General features: G+C 51.1%; 1 protein-coding gene across 1 annotated transcript in view; it reads left to right on the forward strand.

Annotated features, from left to right (window-relative positions):
- NUP160 (nucleoporin 160) overlaps window positions 1-14778 on the forward strand; it is a 289550-nt gene that overhangs the window by 254755 nt on the left and 20017 nt on the right. Inside the window, exons 34-35 of the mRNA XM_078684503.1 lie at window positions 6348-6473; window positions 14508-14612. Coding sequence (XP_078540629.1) covers window positions 6348-6473; window positions 14508-14612 — 231 coding nt within the window. The remainder of the gene's footprint in view (window positions 1-6347; window positions 6474-14507; window positions 14613-14778) is intronic.

Genomic DNA, 14778 nt, shown 5'->3' on the forward strand with positions numbered 1-14778 from the left:
GTATCCTGGGGCTGTCCGTCTCCCTGCAGTACGGTATCCGGGGCTGTCCCTCTTGCTGCAGTACGGTATCCTGGGGCTGTCAGTCTCCCTGCAGTACGGTATCATGGGCTGTCCCTCTTGCTGCAGTACGGTATCTGGGCTGTCCCTCCCCCTGCAGTACGGTATCCAGCGCTGTCCCTTTCCCTGCAGTACGGTATCCTGGGCAGTCCCTCTCCCTGCAGTACGGTGTCCGGGGCTGTCCCTCTCGCTGCAGTACGGTATCCTGGGCTGTCCCTCTCGCTGCAGTACGGTATCCTGGGCTGTCCCTCTCGCTGCAGTACGGTATCCTGGGCTGTCCCTCTCGCTGCAGTACGGTATCCTGGGCTGTCCCTCTCCCTGCAGTACGGTATCCTGGGCTGTCCCTCTCCCTGCAGTACGGTATCTTGGGCTGTCCCTCTACCTGCAGTACGGTATCCGGGGCTGACCCTCTCCCTGCAGTACGGTATCCGGGGCTGACCCTCTCCCTGCAGTACGGTATCCCGGGCTGTCCCTCTCCCTGCAGTACGGTATCCCGGGCTGTCCCTCTCCCTGCAGTACGGTATCCTGGGCTGTCCCTCTTGCTGCAGTACGGTATCCTGGGCTGTCCCTCTTGCTGCAGTACGGTATCCTGGGGCTGTCCCTCCCCCTGCAGTACGGTGTCCTGGGCTGTCCCTCTCCCTGCAGTACGGTATCCAGCGCTGTCCCTCCCCCTGCAGTACGGTATCCAGCGCTGTCCCTTTCCCTGCAGTACGGTGTCCGGGGCTGTCCCTCTCGTTGCAGTACGGTATCCTGGGCTGTCCCTCTCGCTGCAGTACGGTATCCCGGGCTGTCCCTCTCCCTGCAGTACGGTATCGCGGGCTGTCCCTCTCGCTGCAGTACAGTATCCTGGGCTGTCCCTCTCCCTGCAGTACGGTATCCTGGGCTGTCCCTCTCCCTGCAGTACGGTATCCTTGGCTGTCCCTCTCCCTGCAGTACGGTATCCTGGGCTGTCCCTCTCCCTGCAGTACGGTATCCTGGGCTGTCCCTCTCCCTGCAGTACGGTATCGGGGGCTGTCCCTCTCGCTGCAGTGCGGTATCCCGGGCTGTCCCTCTCGCTGCAGTACGGTATCCCAGGCTGTCCCTCTCGCTGCAGTACGGTATCCCGGGCTGTCCTTCTCCCTGCAGTACGGTATCCGGGGCTGTCCCTCTCCCTGCAGTACGGTATCCTGGGCTGTCCCTATCCTTGCAGTATGGTATCCTGGGCTGTCCCTCTCCCTGCAGTACGGTATCCGGGGCTGTCCCTCTCCCTGCAGTACGGTATCCGGGGCTGTCCCTCTCCCTGCAGTACGGTATCCGGGGCTGTCCCTCTCCCTGCAGTACGGTATCCGGGGCTGTCCCTCTCCCTGCAGTACGGTATCCGGGGCTGTCCCTCTCCCTGCAGTACGGTATCCGGGGCTGTCCCTCTCCCTGCAGTACGGTATCCTGGGCTGTCCCGCTCCCTGCAGTATGGTATCTGGGGATGTCCCTCTCTCTGCAGTACGGTATCCTGGGGATGTCCCTCTCTCTGCAGTACTGTATCCAGGGCTGACCCTCTCCCTGCAGTACGATATCCTGGGCTGTCCCTCTCCTTGCAGTACGGTATCCCGGCCTGTCCCTCTCGCTGCAGTACGGTATCCTGGGCTGTCCCTCTCGCTGCAGTACGGTATCCTGGGCTGTCCCTCTCGTTGCAGTACGGTATCCAGGGCTGTCCCTCTCGCTGCAGTACGGTATCCCGGCCTGTCCCTCTCGCTGCAGTACGGTATCCAGGGCTGTCCCTCTTGTTGCAGTACGGTATCCAGGGCTGTCCCTCTCCCTGCAGTACGGTATCCCGGCCTGTCCCTCTCGTTGCAGTACGGTATCCAGGGCTGTCCCTCTCGCTGCAGTACGGTATCCCGGCCTGTCCCTCTCGCTGCAGTACGGTATCCAGGGCTGTCCCTCTCGTTGCAGTACGGTATCCAGGGCTGTCCCTCTCGCTGCAGTACGGTATCCCGGCCTGTCCCTCTCGCTGCAGTACGGTATCCAGGGCTGTCCCTCTCGTTGCAGTACGGTATCCAGGGCTGTCCCTCTCGCTGCAGTACGGTATCCCGGCCTGTCCCTCTCGCTGCAGTACGGTATCCTGGGCTGTCCCTCTACCTGCAGCGTGAGGCACAAGGAAGGAGATTGGTTAAGAGCAGGCTGGATATCTCTGTAAGATGCAGCGTGTGCAGAGTGTGACGCTACAGTTTTCTAACAAAGGCAACGGGGCAGATTCCAGTTTATTTATTCAAAGTTTTATATAGCGCGAACAGGATCCTTACAGATATCAGAGCGCTTCACAAAGACAGGGAAGGGGCAATAGGAGTAAACAGAGATAATGGGAACAGTATAATAGTCAGTGACATGGTAATAACATGGATGATAAAAACAAACATAAAACCAATCCATATATGATCAGGTAAGTAACATGGTAACATGGTAATAACATGGTAATAACATGGTAATAACATGGTAAGTAACATGGTAATAACATGGATGAAAAAAACAAACATAAAACCAATCCATATATGATCAGGTAAGGGAGTAGTATAGAGCAGCACAGGTCATTGATCCCACTACAATGGCGAACAGGTGGATCAGTAAACCAACGTGTATCATATCTTGGTCGGTAGTAAGAGAGTAGCGTAATAGTGCCCCCAACAAGTCGAGTATAGTGCCAGGGGATAGGCAGAGCAGCGGTACAAGCAATGCAGAGTCTCTGAACCAACATCTGTAGCGATCAGGAGATCTTGGCCAGAAGCATTGTTTTCACCTCTTTCTTGAAGAGTGCAGTGGAGGAGATAAGCCTTGTTTCAGGAGGGAGCGCATTCCAGATCCTGGGTGCCATTCCTGAGAAGGAGCGTTTGTAAGTTTTCGCTTTCCGAAATCTACGAGGTTTCAGGAGTAGATTTTTAGTACTCCTATTGGATCTCGAACCTCCTGATATAGACAGCTTTTGAGCGAGGTAGTTGGGTGCCTTGTGGTGCACGGCCGCGTGTGTCATAGTTGCAATTTTTAGCTGTATTCTGGCTTCAAAAGGCAGCCATTTTAGAGACTTTAGGTCTGGGGATATGTGCGAGTGCTTTCTTGAGCCAGTAATGAGTCTCGCGGCAGCGTTCAGGGAGGCTCTTAAGGGTGCTGTTGTGGATAGCGGGAGACCGCTGAGGGTCGCAATTCCGTAGTCTATTCGAGGGATGACTAGAGCTTGTACAGCAGTTTGGAAGTTTTTGGCCGGGAGGAAGGGTTTAATTTTCCTCAGCGTGTTAATTTGGAAATTAGCTGCTTTTGTGGCTTTGCTGACGTGCTGCTGCATGTTGAGCTTGGCGTCGAGTGTGATGCCTAGGGATTTCGCCGAGTCCACGATGGTAGGTTGGACATTGAGTGCTGTTAGGTTGTTGAGCCAGGTTTGGGTGGTGGAGATTTTCGCCGGAGGTGAGATGAGTAGGAACTCAGTTTTTAGAGCATTTAGTTTGAGGTGATTATCGGCCAGCCAGGATTGGGTGTTAATAAGCGTGGAATTCAGCTGTTTGATATCTTCCGGGGACTGTAACTTTAGGTAGAGTTGTGTGTCATCAGCGTACATATGGAATTGAACATTGGATGCTTGAAGCAAGGTGGCGAGGGGTTCCATAACGAGGTTGAACAGTGTAGGAGAGAGGGTGGATCCTTGTGGAACCCCAAGATCTGCAGGCACCGGTGTAGATAGCACATTGTCGATCTTGAACCTCTGAGACCGGTTGTGAAGGAAAGACGAAAACCATTTGAGAACAGTTCCCGATAGCCCCATCCTAGTACTTAGCAGCTCCAACAAGTTCTCATGTTTGACCGTGTCAAATGCTGACGAGAGATCAAGAAGGATGAGGAGGCAGGACTCATTACGATCCAGAATTTGGAGGGCGTCATCAATTATGTGTGTCATAGCTGTTTCCGTGCTATGTTTCGCTCTGAAACCTGATTGATGAGGGTTGAGGAGGTCAAATTTATCAATGTGTTTTGTTAGTTGGAGTTGGACACATTTCTCCAACAGTTTGGCCAGGGTGGGGATATTGGTGATGGGCCGATAATTGTTTAGGTCAGACGGATCAGCTGTAGGTTTCTTGAGTATAGGCGTGACTTGCCCCACCTTAAGGGAGTCTGGAATGTGTCCTTGTTGCAACGAGCTGTTAATGATCTTGGTCCAGAGAGGGAGGAGCAAGGGGATAAAGTCTTTTACCGCATTAGCAGGTAGAGGGTCTGTGAGGTGATTAGAGGGCTTCAAAGTGCAGAGCAGTTTGTGTATAGCTTCTTCCGAGTAGGTGTCGAAGTACTGCCAGGATGCCTTGTTTTTAGTTTGAGTGTCAGCCATTCTGGTGTAGTTGGAGTATCGATTTACATCCATTATGAGGTCATTTCTTATGTTGTCAGTCTTATGTTTAAAGAAAGCAGAGAAGGCTTCACAGTGTGGAGTGTCATTTGTTGTGCTATTTGATTGTGTGGGTTGTGCCTTTGTTTGGGTCTTGATTAGCTCGAACAGTTTTCTTGGCCTATTCTTCGCTTGGTCCAACTGGCGGCTGGTTTCACACACTGCAACTCAACCACTAGTTGGATAACTCTACCTTGCTCCTTTTTACGTTAAAAGGGCATTGCATTTTTTTTTTTTTTTTGCCTCGGTAGCTACCAGAAGCCACATTAAAACTCCGCTTCAGCTGAACAGCGCAGTGGCCGCGAGACCAGTGCTGCGCTGAGGGAGAAATGAACGCCTGAAATGTGGCGGGAAAAAGTTACTGAACTGCACGGCGACTATGAGATGGGTGCCGTGCAGAAAGAAAGAAACGTCTTAAATGTGTAAAAAAGAACTTTCATGACCGGCATGGCGGTTGTGAGGTGGGGGCCGTGCTGAGGGAGAAATGAACGTCTGAAATGTGAAACAAGAAATGGCCACGATTGCTCCCGGGAGTGCGGTTTAATGGAATAAATAGTTCTCAGGAGCTGCTAATGAAAGCTACAGTGTAAGGACACAAGTAAGAGGGGCTGTCCTTATGAGAGGTAATAACAGGACTAAGGAGGGACTACGAATCCTGTTGACAAAGCCATAATTTACAGAGGACGGGAAGAGGAGCCAATTGTAAGGATGGGCGGAGCTTAATGCCCCTATCCTGAATACAGCATGCGTTCTCGACGAGACAGCGCAAGCGCTGCCGAGGCGAGACCTAAAAATGGAGGTTTGTGCTTTGCTGTTACTTCAAATGGCTAAGTCGAGTTAGTAGTTTTAACCAACCTTCCTGTCTGCAGTGGCAGACTGGGAGCCATGATTTACCTTGTACCACTCAGGAGGGCACAAGTCCTGCTGTCCCGGGGGATGCTCTAAGTTACAGGTACTGTGTACCCTGGTACCGTATACTAGGGACTTACACGTAAGTTAGGCAATGCCAATTGGGGACAAGCCAATTAAACCTGCACCATTTTAAGGGTCAGAGCACGTGCTTCGAGTCCTGTTTAGCCGGGCTCAGAGTATTTCTGAGCCATTTCACCTGTACTTAGTAATCTAAATGGATGCAGAAGTCTGCGTAAACCTGAAAAAATCCTATTTCCTTACAAGGGCCTGGGAGACGTCTGTTTTCCAGTCTAAGTTCACTAATACACCGATGTTAAATGGGCCCATTAATGCGAGACCCTGACTTATGCCCACTGACTCCAGATAGTGTGGTCTTCCCAACCTCGTCGCTGGATACATCACCGTGTTTTGAGTCTGTTTCAAGAATGCCAAACGTGGTCTGAAGATGGATCCAAACCTAGGACATTGTGGGGTTAGACGTGATTTACCATAGTGGTGCACTAGATAGCCTGGTTGGCCACTTGTAAATGGAAATCGGATGATAAGCTGCCGAATTATTGCAACAGGTAAGTAACACACCCTTTTTCAGCCCTGAGACGCTTCCAGCAGTCATTGTCCAATAGCCCAGGTCTGATGGCAGCCGGTTCTCCTGCACCTAAGCCTGGGCTGAAGCAAAAATAAATTAACTGGAATACATCATAAGAGGAAGGTCAGTGCGGTGCCAGGCTGCCTTGACAACTCAAGCCCTGTTGGTACAGTCTTGCCCACGACCTCTTCCTGGTGGCATCAGGGGCAACCAGCACTCGGTGTCAGAACACGCATGTGCCGCTCCCTGTGCCCTGCTCAGACTCCTTGATTCCTAGTTCCTAAATATTTAAGTTTGTGATTTTTCCAAAGCTCTCCGAACTTTCCTCTTAAAGGGTTTAGTTCGGAATTGATTAAAGGTTCTAACACAATAAAATGGCCATTTGTCTCTCTCCAGGCTGTGGATACCGCAGAGCTGCTCCGCTTATACCTGAACTATGACCTCCTGAGCGAAGCTGCAGAGCTGATCTTGGAGTACGTGGACGCACTACTGGGAAAAGGACATCAGTATTTTGGAATCGAGGTGAGTGCCTTCACGTGTTTCTGTCGCTTATCCACTGTGCTCTATCGTAGGAATGCTTTGCATGCTAAAGCCGGCCCTGTATAAGGTAGTGTCCCGGGTGAGTTGGTAAAATAAGGCCGACTTGCTCCAAGATTAAGCACCCTGTACCGGACTTAAGGAAATGAGCAGGAATTTCAGAGCCCCAAGACCCGATTGGCTTACAGAAGATGGAGCCTCTCAAGCACTTCTACGATGCATACATCTGATCGCAGATTACTGACCTTGTGAATATCCCCCCGGGTGCCAGATTGGGTCTGGTAACTCAAAAAGCAGTTCTCCTGCGCAGCTCCGCGCCATTCCCCTCCACCAGTGCGGAATGGAGCTGCATTCAAACGCACCCCTCGTTTTCTTCACTCTGCGAAGTAATTTTATTCTCTTCAATCATTTTCTAGTGCGCATGGTAACATGTCACCCGTAAGGATGCAGGATGTAAGCCTTGTAGGGTCTGTTCCAAACCTGTGTCTGTGACAGATCCCCATAAGTTGTGTTTCTGGTGTTTGGGTTCAGTGCACTATTCCAAGGCCTGCGGCGGCTGCACCCAGGTAAATCCCAAGGCCATTCGTGGATGCAAAGCTTTACGTAGCGAAGCACAGCAGGAATCCACACTGGCCCTGCCCCAGGTCAAAGTCAAGAGTTTGGACCCAATGCCAAAGTTGTTCCCACGCAGATATCATCTTGGCGGTGGAAGTATTTGAGTAAGACAAGGAAAAAATACAAGAAGTCCAAGCCCCTTCCTGCCACTCTTGCTCTCCAGAGGAGAGGCACGGTTGGCGCTGTGCCTCCAGGTTCCACTCTCCTCTGAGGAGCCGATTGATTCCAATGCCCTCTGAGTTCCAGGGTCTGGTGGAGACATTACAGCAGGTTGAAACCTTTCGAGAGGCCATGCTGCCCATCCATGGCACGCTTCCGTCTCCCTCTGGAATGCTTTCGGGCCCTAAAGATTCGCAGGGGCCTCTATTTGGGCTACAGCTGGTGAGCTAACTCTTGGCTCAGTCTTTGCCCCTTGAGCCTGCTCCGGTTTCTGTACCAGCGTCCGTGGGGAGTTCGGTTTCAGAGGTGAGCTCTGCGCTGGTCCAGGGATGCTGGTTCTGGAAGAACAGCCACAATGTGGTCTCTTACTGTGAGCCAAATTCATCTCCACCTCGACGTGACGCAGGCAATATACTCATTCCCTCATACACTAGTCCTGTACTGTGCAGTTGTGCACACACTACACTTTTTATTTTTTTACTTTGACCAGAACCAGCCAGATGGAGACCTGGACACCAATGATTGGTTCAAAAAGGCTACTGGGACACGTGCTGCTCAGGCGCCACACCTAGATGAAATCCACATCTTTAATGGACTGGCCTTCCAATGGTATCCGTGGCATACTCGGCCCTGTAGTGTTTTAAGGAGAGCCGCCCAATGTTCCTAAACCCTTTTGGCACCATTCCGGCAAACCCCCAGTGCAGGCCAGGAGGTGCAGACTCTTTTATTTAGCCAAAGGAGCCATAGAGAGGGTGACGCCCTCGGAAGCAGGAACTGGATGTTATTCTTGCTACTTCCTTTTGCCGCAAACGGATGAAAGCCTTTGTCCTCTTTTATACCAGTCCTGCGCAAGAACAAATCAAAATACCTGCGCTAGCCCGGGTCTGTCTGCCCTGGATCCCAGAGGCTGGATGGTGGTGTTGAACCTGCAGGACGCCTATTTTCTCCTCCCTGTTCTGCAGGCTCACCTGAGCTCCCTGCAGTTCAAGGTGGGCCGCAAGCTTAGTCCGTGTGCCGTGCTCCTTTTCAGCTTCACCCATGTCCTCTAGTGCTCACAAACATGGTGGCATTGGTAATTGCCCGTGTGCATAAATGGTGTGGATGGTGGGGGGAGGCGGGCTCTTCCCTAACCACGATGACTGGCAGTTGAAGGAAAGCTCCCCACTGTCAGTGGACCACCTCTAGACAGCAACAAACCTCATGACATCTTTGGGGTTCTCAATCAAGATGCCAAAGTCACACCTCACTCTTTTGCAGCGACTCTACCTCATCTGAGCCGTCCTGGATACGGTCTGCTTTCTGACCTTTCCTCTGGACCAGCGACTCCAGGACATTAAGTCTATGATCCAATGTTTCAGACTCTATCCTGGGTCTCGGTGCGGATGAGTCTGAGGTTTCCTGGCCTGCCTGCCCCCTGTATCCTGCTTGCTGATCACACTCCATAGCCTATGCAGGCTCTGGAGTGGGATCTTAAGTCGTAGCGGGCCCAGCACCAGGGTAACCTGTCTGATTTCCATTCAGGTGTCTGAGTGGACGGCAAGAGTTCTGCAGGGGTGAATGCTGGACATGGGGCAGACCCCTCTCGCTAACCCGCACAGAAATGATTATGGTAACCGTCTCATCAATACTGGATTGGGAGGCCATGTGGGAGAGATTGTGATCAGAGGAATCTGGTCTCCGGCGCCCCGTCTCCAGTTGGAGCTGTGAGCGATTTGTTTGGCATTGAAGTCCTTCCTGCTGCACTCCAGGGGCAGGCTGGTTCAGGTTCTCGTGGAGAACACCAGAGTCATGTGGTGCTTCGACAAGCAGGGCGGGTGAGGTCTTGGGTCCTGTGCCAGGAGGCTCCGCCCCCCCAGGGCGGGTGAGCTCTTTAGTCCTGTGCCAGGGGCCCCGCCCCAGGGCGGGTGAGGTCTTGGGTCCTGTGCCAGGAGGCTCCGCCCCCCCAGGGCGGGTGAGGTCTTTAGTCCTGTGCCAGGGGCCCAGCCCCAGGGTGGGTGAGGTCTTGGGTCCTGTGCCAGAAGGCTCTGCCCCTGGGCGGGTGAGGTCTTGGGTCCTTGTTCATCTGGTTGCGATGACATTAGCTCTTCTTGTACGTAAGTTCAGGCCCTCATAGTCCAACCACTTTATACCACTTTTTTCAGACAAACTGAAGTTAAGAACTCAAACTGCGTTCCTGCCGAAATAAGTGAAGCCTTTTCATGCAGGGCAGGCTATCACCCTGCTGGCATTATTGGTCCCACCTGACCTCTCAAAGAGGAGCAGAGACCCCATCGAATAGACCCCTAACGAGCCCTCTGTTTCTACATTGACCGGACCAGAGACCAACTGGTGGACGTTCAGCCGTTTGTTGGTTTCTCGGAGGAAAAGAAAAGAACCATCTCAAAATGTATTGTCCTTTGCATTAAAATGTGGTTCGCACTGGCCATGAAGGCGGCGCTCTGAAGGGATGAGGGTTGATTCTACTCGAGCCGAGGCTGTTACCACGGCTTTCACACACCCAGTGCTAGTCCTGGATATCGGTCAGGCTATTACTAGCGCCTCCGTGATCACATCCACAAAACACTCGCCTTTACAGTACCATTGAGATGGGTAGCGAGGAACATCTGTTCAGCGCCAAGAGACCTCTGGGTGAACGTTCGCTTTACAAATACACATGTTATGTCATGTTTTCAGGTTTGACAAGATGGGCATTTTGCCAGTTTGGTCCTTCGGGATGTTTCGGTTTGAGCCATTTCACAGACCCACCACCTTGGGAGGTTCTGCTTTGGAATCTGTTTAAAAAGTGAGGAATCTGTGTTTAGAAGCATCCTTCAGAAACAGTGTCCCTACATCATATTCTGAAATGGTGATGTGCAAGACACAGGTGGTCAATACAAGTCGCTTACCTTCGATAACACTCTTTCTGGTGGATACTCTGTCTAACCACAGATTCCTCACAGCCCTCCCGCCTCCCCCTTCTGCGGAGTGTAATAAACTGGGCTATTGTTGCATTTGTTCCCCCTCCCCCCCCACACATGCCCACTTATTGCCCCCTTTTTAGCTACTAAATGCTGATTTACGACTGGCATTGCACCGAGGCCTGCTAACCAAACCTCCATGCCAGTCCTCCGTCCCTAAAACAAGGTGATGCCTAATTGTTCTAAGGTCCTTAGCACCCTTGGAAGTCCCTAGCAAATGGTACCCCAGGTACCTAGGGCACGGGTACTAAAGACGGTCCCTAAGGGCTGCAGCATATCTGATGCCACCCGAAGGGATCCACACAGACTGCCAGTGCAGCTGCGTGATATGACGCAGACCATGTTTGAAACACATGAGACGATCCTTCGTGCCATGCCAGTGACACTCCATGGGCTGTATGTGTAGCACCCCCGGCCTTGGAACCCTAAGGCAGGTGCATTATAGCATGCGAGGATAAGCTGCATGAACAGATATGCCCCTGTGATGTCTAGCTTCACTGCTGGATATTACACCTGAGCAGGGAAGCCATCTTTAGGTATGAACTGGGCACTGGTCAAAAAGAGTTACCCAGCTACATAACGGCCTCACTGAAACATATGGTGTTTGGTATCAAACACCTCGTATAAATAAACCCACACTAATTCCAATGATGGATTTATTAACGCATGCCATTAGCGGTACCCCCTGAACCCTACTAGTCCTCTAGTGTGTTGGCTGACTGGTTCAGTCCAGCCTACAACCACAGGCGAGTTTCTGACTCTCTAGGAAGTGAGAGCCTCGCTCTCCGAGTCAAGAGACAATGTCTACTCTAGTGGGAGGTGTTTACACCTCCCCCAGGAAGGCTAGTGAATCAGCATATCAAGGCAGGAGGCTTCAAAGGCCTCAGAGGGCTTTGATGTGCGAATAAAGACTTCCCCAGACAGGGAAGAAGCCAACCCCTGCCCTGGTCCTATTTGGCACCAGGACATCCAGGAAAATTGTCTTTGCAGGAGGGGTGTTGCCCTGCCGGACTGGACATACCTCTAGGGTGGACAGTCTAAAGTGAACACAAAAATAGGAATGTCCCCATCTTAAGTGCGGTTGAATTATAAATTCTGGGACAGGGTGATGCCCACTCACCAAAGGAAGTGGTCATTAAGGGGGGTGTAGTTACCCCTGGGGTGAGTAGCCCATTGGCTACTAACCTTCCCCTCCCCTTAACGCCACTAAATTGTGTATTTAGGGGATGCCCTGACACCAGGAATGTTGATTCGACTGATTGAGAAGAAGACGACACAGAAAGCCGCAAGAAAAAGTGAGAACTGAAGACTGCTGTGGACCTTTGGCGCCGAACACTGCCTGCTGTCGACAATCGCGACCCATTGCCTTCATCCTGCTGAGCATCTTCCAAGAACTCCAAGAGACTGCCCGCCCTTTGCAAATTGCCTGTAAGTCTCCCTTGGAGTAGTGGAGCTACTCCCCTGCAGTATACAGGCACCGAAAGAGCGAAGTCCAGTTCACCGAGCTGCTGCCCCCTGGCCAGCTGAGGCGGCATCCCCTCCAGTAAGAGCAACCAGTGCCTGCAAAGGTCCAGTCTGTCCCTCCACCAAGTGAGAGGACACCAGGACCAACCGAAGCAGCACAGGACCAATACCTGGTGTACCAGACCCCTAGCAGCAAACAGACCGTGAGAGTCCAATCGAAACTCCAACGATTCTGAGACCAAGCATCCGTCGAGGGACGTCCGCACAGCAGAGACCCACTTCCACAGTGATACACAGAGCCAAGCTGACATTTTTACTCTGCACACGAGCGCCCCAGCCCCGGTACCGATGAACCGGCTGTGCCCCCTTGTCCGTAGGGCCCTGGTTACTCTAGCCCCCCATTGGGAGCTCCTAGACTTGTCCCCAAGATTCCCTCTGCAGCCGGTTTCCAGGGGGCCCCCTTCATTCTACCAGCTTAGCGTGCACAGTTACTAACTCTACCAGCACCTCTGCACCCGGACTACTCAGGGCAGGTAACGAGTAACTGCTGGTGGCACGTTGGACCTTGCCCCCCTCCAAGTATCAAAGGAGACCCCCAGAAAACGATCAAACAATTGTATGCAATATATGCCTTTTCTCCCATAGGAAAGCGTTGCCACGTAAAAACGCATTTTAAGTGAACATTTTACATACATGCTAAAATAGATATTTAAAAAAATACTTATTTGATCACGAGGTGCTTGGTATCAAAATGTATATTAAAATGCCTCCTGTTTTATTCTAAATTGGTCTCTGATTTATCCGTGTGTGTGCGCGTGTGTGCGTGTGTGCGTGTGTGTGTGCGTGTGTGTGTGTGTGTGTGTGTGTATGTGTGTGAGCGAGAGAGAGAACACAAAAAAAACAAATGCTTAGCGCTGCCCTCTGATATGCTTAGATGCTTGCTCATAACTACCTCAAAAAAAGAGTCCATTTGGGTCATCATTTCTGCCTCTCTGAACCAGCTAGGGTTTGCCGGGAGTCTTCACAAGGTCTACCTCATTTTGGTTCACTATATAAAGAACCAGCTCCCTACGAAGTGCTTTTTTCTTTCTAAAAAAAAAAGTCCCAATCAAAGATGGGAAAACTGGTCATACCAATATTCTGATGGGCTCTGTCGCTAAAGGCACAGACACAACTGTCTGACGCAGCACGCAAGGGTGGCTCGTATCTGTGGTTCCATCACCACTTCTGGAACAAAGTCTGTACCGATTCACCCAACGCCACTTACAAGTTCACAGAAGTTCTGCTTGAGAGTTTTCTGAATCCAGTCTCACTTCTGGCAATATTCACAAGGTGCGGGATCTGCAGGATGCACCAGAAATCGCATCATCCAAGGGAAGCGACCTGTGCAGCTGGTATTACCGAGGTGTGAGTCAAATCAAATCAAATCAAAAGAAAACTTTATTCGATTGAATTTACAATCATAAAAGTGCATTTAAAAAACAGATAATTACAACAATTTATAAAAGTTTCAATTTAAACGTTTTTTAACTGAAGGATGCACGACACTGTAAATCAATACATTAGGAAATCATTAAAAAAGTTGTCTGTGCGGTGTCACTCTGTAAAGGAATGAGACAACAGGTTGTTCATACAAGTTATTCATACAAAACTGAATATGATCTTATAATGCAGTAAGCCGTAGTTGGGAATGAATTTTCAAGCATGCTTTAAGGAAGCAAGCTACAGATTTGGCGACAGACGGGGTATCTAGGTACTGAAGAGCCAAAAGTGCAGGTCTGCATCTTCTCAGACCTAATTGTCGGAGAAGTGGAACCAACCAGCGTTTACGCGGGGTCTCGTAAAAGTTGCAAAAGAAGGTTACATGCAAGGTAGACTGGCAGGTACAACCATCACAGGGGCAACTGGCTAAATCACGTGACCAATCAGAAGGCTCAGGAAGTGAAACAAGACGATATGTCGAGGTGTGAGTCTAGATTCAGGGACTTACAGTGCCCCTCTAGGGTATTGGTTGAGCGAATATTAGGCCCTACAACGTAGTCTCAAGGATCACTCTGCTTAAACCCTGGTAGGATGTAGCTGTGTTCTGTAGTCTGGACACCTGAGAAGAATGGTGGGGTCTCTTGGTGGACACCTGGATGGGCGGAACGATGATGTCCCTGTGTGGACTTAGTTGGTGACAGAGGGAGGTAATAGTGCTGATCCCTGGTAGACTCCTGGGGGGAGGACGCAGCAGTATCCCAGAGTAGGAATCTGTAGAAAAAGAGCAGTAGTTTGCCAGAGTTAACACTAGGATGGGACGGAACACCCGTGTCCACAGGTGCACCGCGAAGGAACTGAACATTGGTGAATCTGAACGGACAATTGAGGCGAGGGAGCAGTGAACCCCGGGCTGGACGGCAGTGTGGTGTCACTGTGTGGACACCTGCCTGGGGTGGAGCGGTGACGTACCAGTGTGGACAGACCAAAAAGACGGAACGGTTGTACCCCTTTCATGGTCATCTGCAAGATGTAGTTGTGTTCCTGAGAGGATACTTCAGTGGTAAGGGCGGTGGGCGTTTGGACTGCGATTTTCTTTTTTGGTGGGGGTTAGGGCCATGTTTCTCAAGGGGACGCTTGAGATACAGGGCCTTGTATGGACCTCTTGGACTCCTTGGGGGTGACCTGTGTCCCATCAAATGGACTTCTGGAGAACAGAGCTGTGTGCCCTTACTGAACACTAGATGGATTCCCTGTGTCCCTCAATGTACCCCTCGGTTGGGAAGTGCTTCTTATTCTTGCATTTACTATTTGATAACGGTCACTGTTGCTTGCTCTTTTTCAGCGTCCTCTCTCTGGTGCTTCACCCATGGTGTGGTTACCCTACTCTGCCATCGACCATCTGCTGCAAGCACTGAGTGAGAATCCTTCCAACCAGCACAGCGTTGCGGTAAGTGTGGTGCTCACATTCTAATCAGCCGTGCAGTGGCTTTCACTCTGTACGGTTCAGTTAAAAAATTCAAATAAATATAAAAATCTCATCCAAAATTAAATTGCCCTAAAAAAAGGTATTACATCAATAATTCTGGCATTTGTCAGTGCTACAGACGTCACGT

This window comes from Lissotriton helveticus, chromosome 3_2 (assembly GCF_964261635.1).
Source record: "Lissotriton helveticus chromosome 3_2, aLisHel1.1, whole genome shotgun sequence".
Classification (NCBI taxonomy): Eukaryota; Metazoa; Chordata; class Amphibia; order Caudata; family Salamandridae; genus Lissotriton; species Lissotriton helveticus.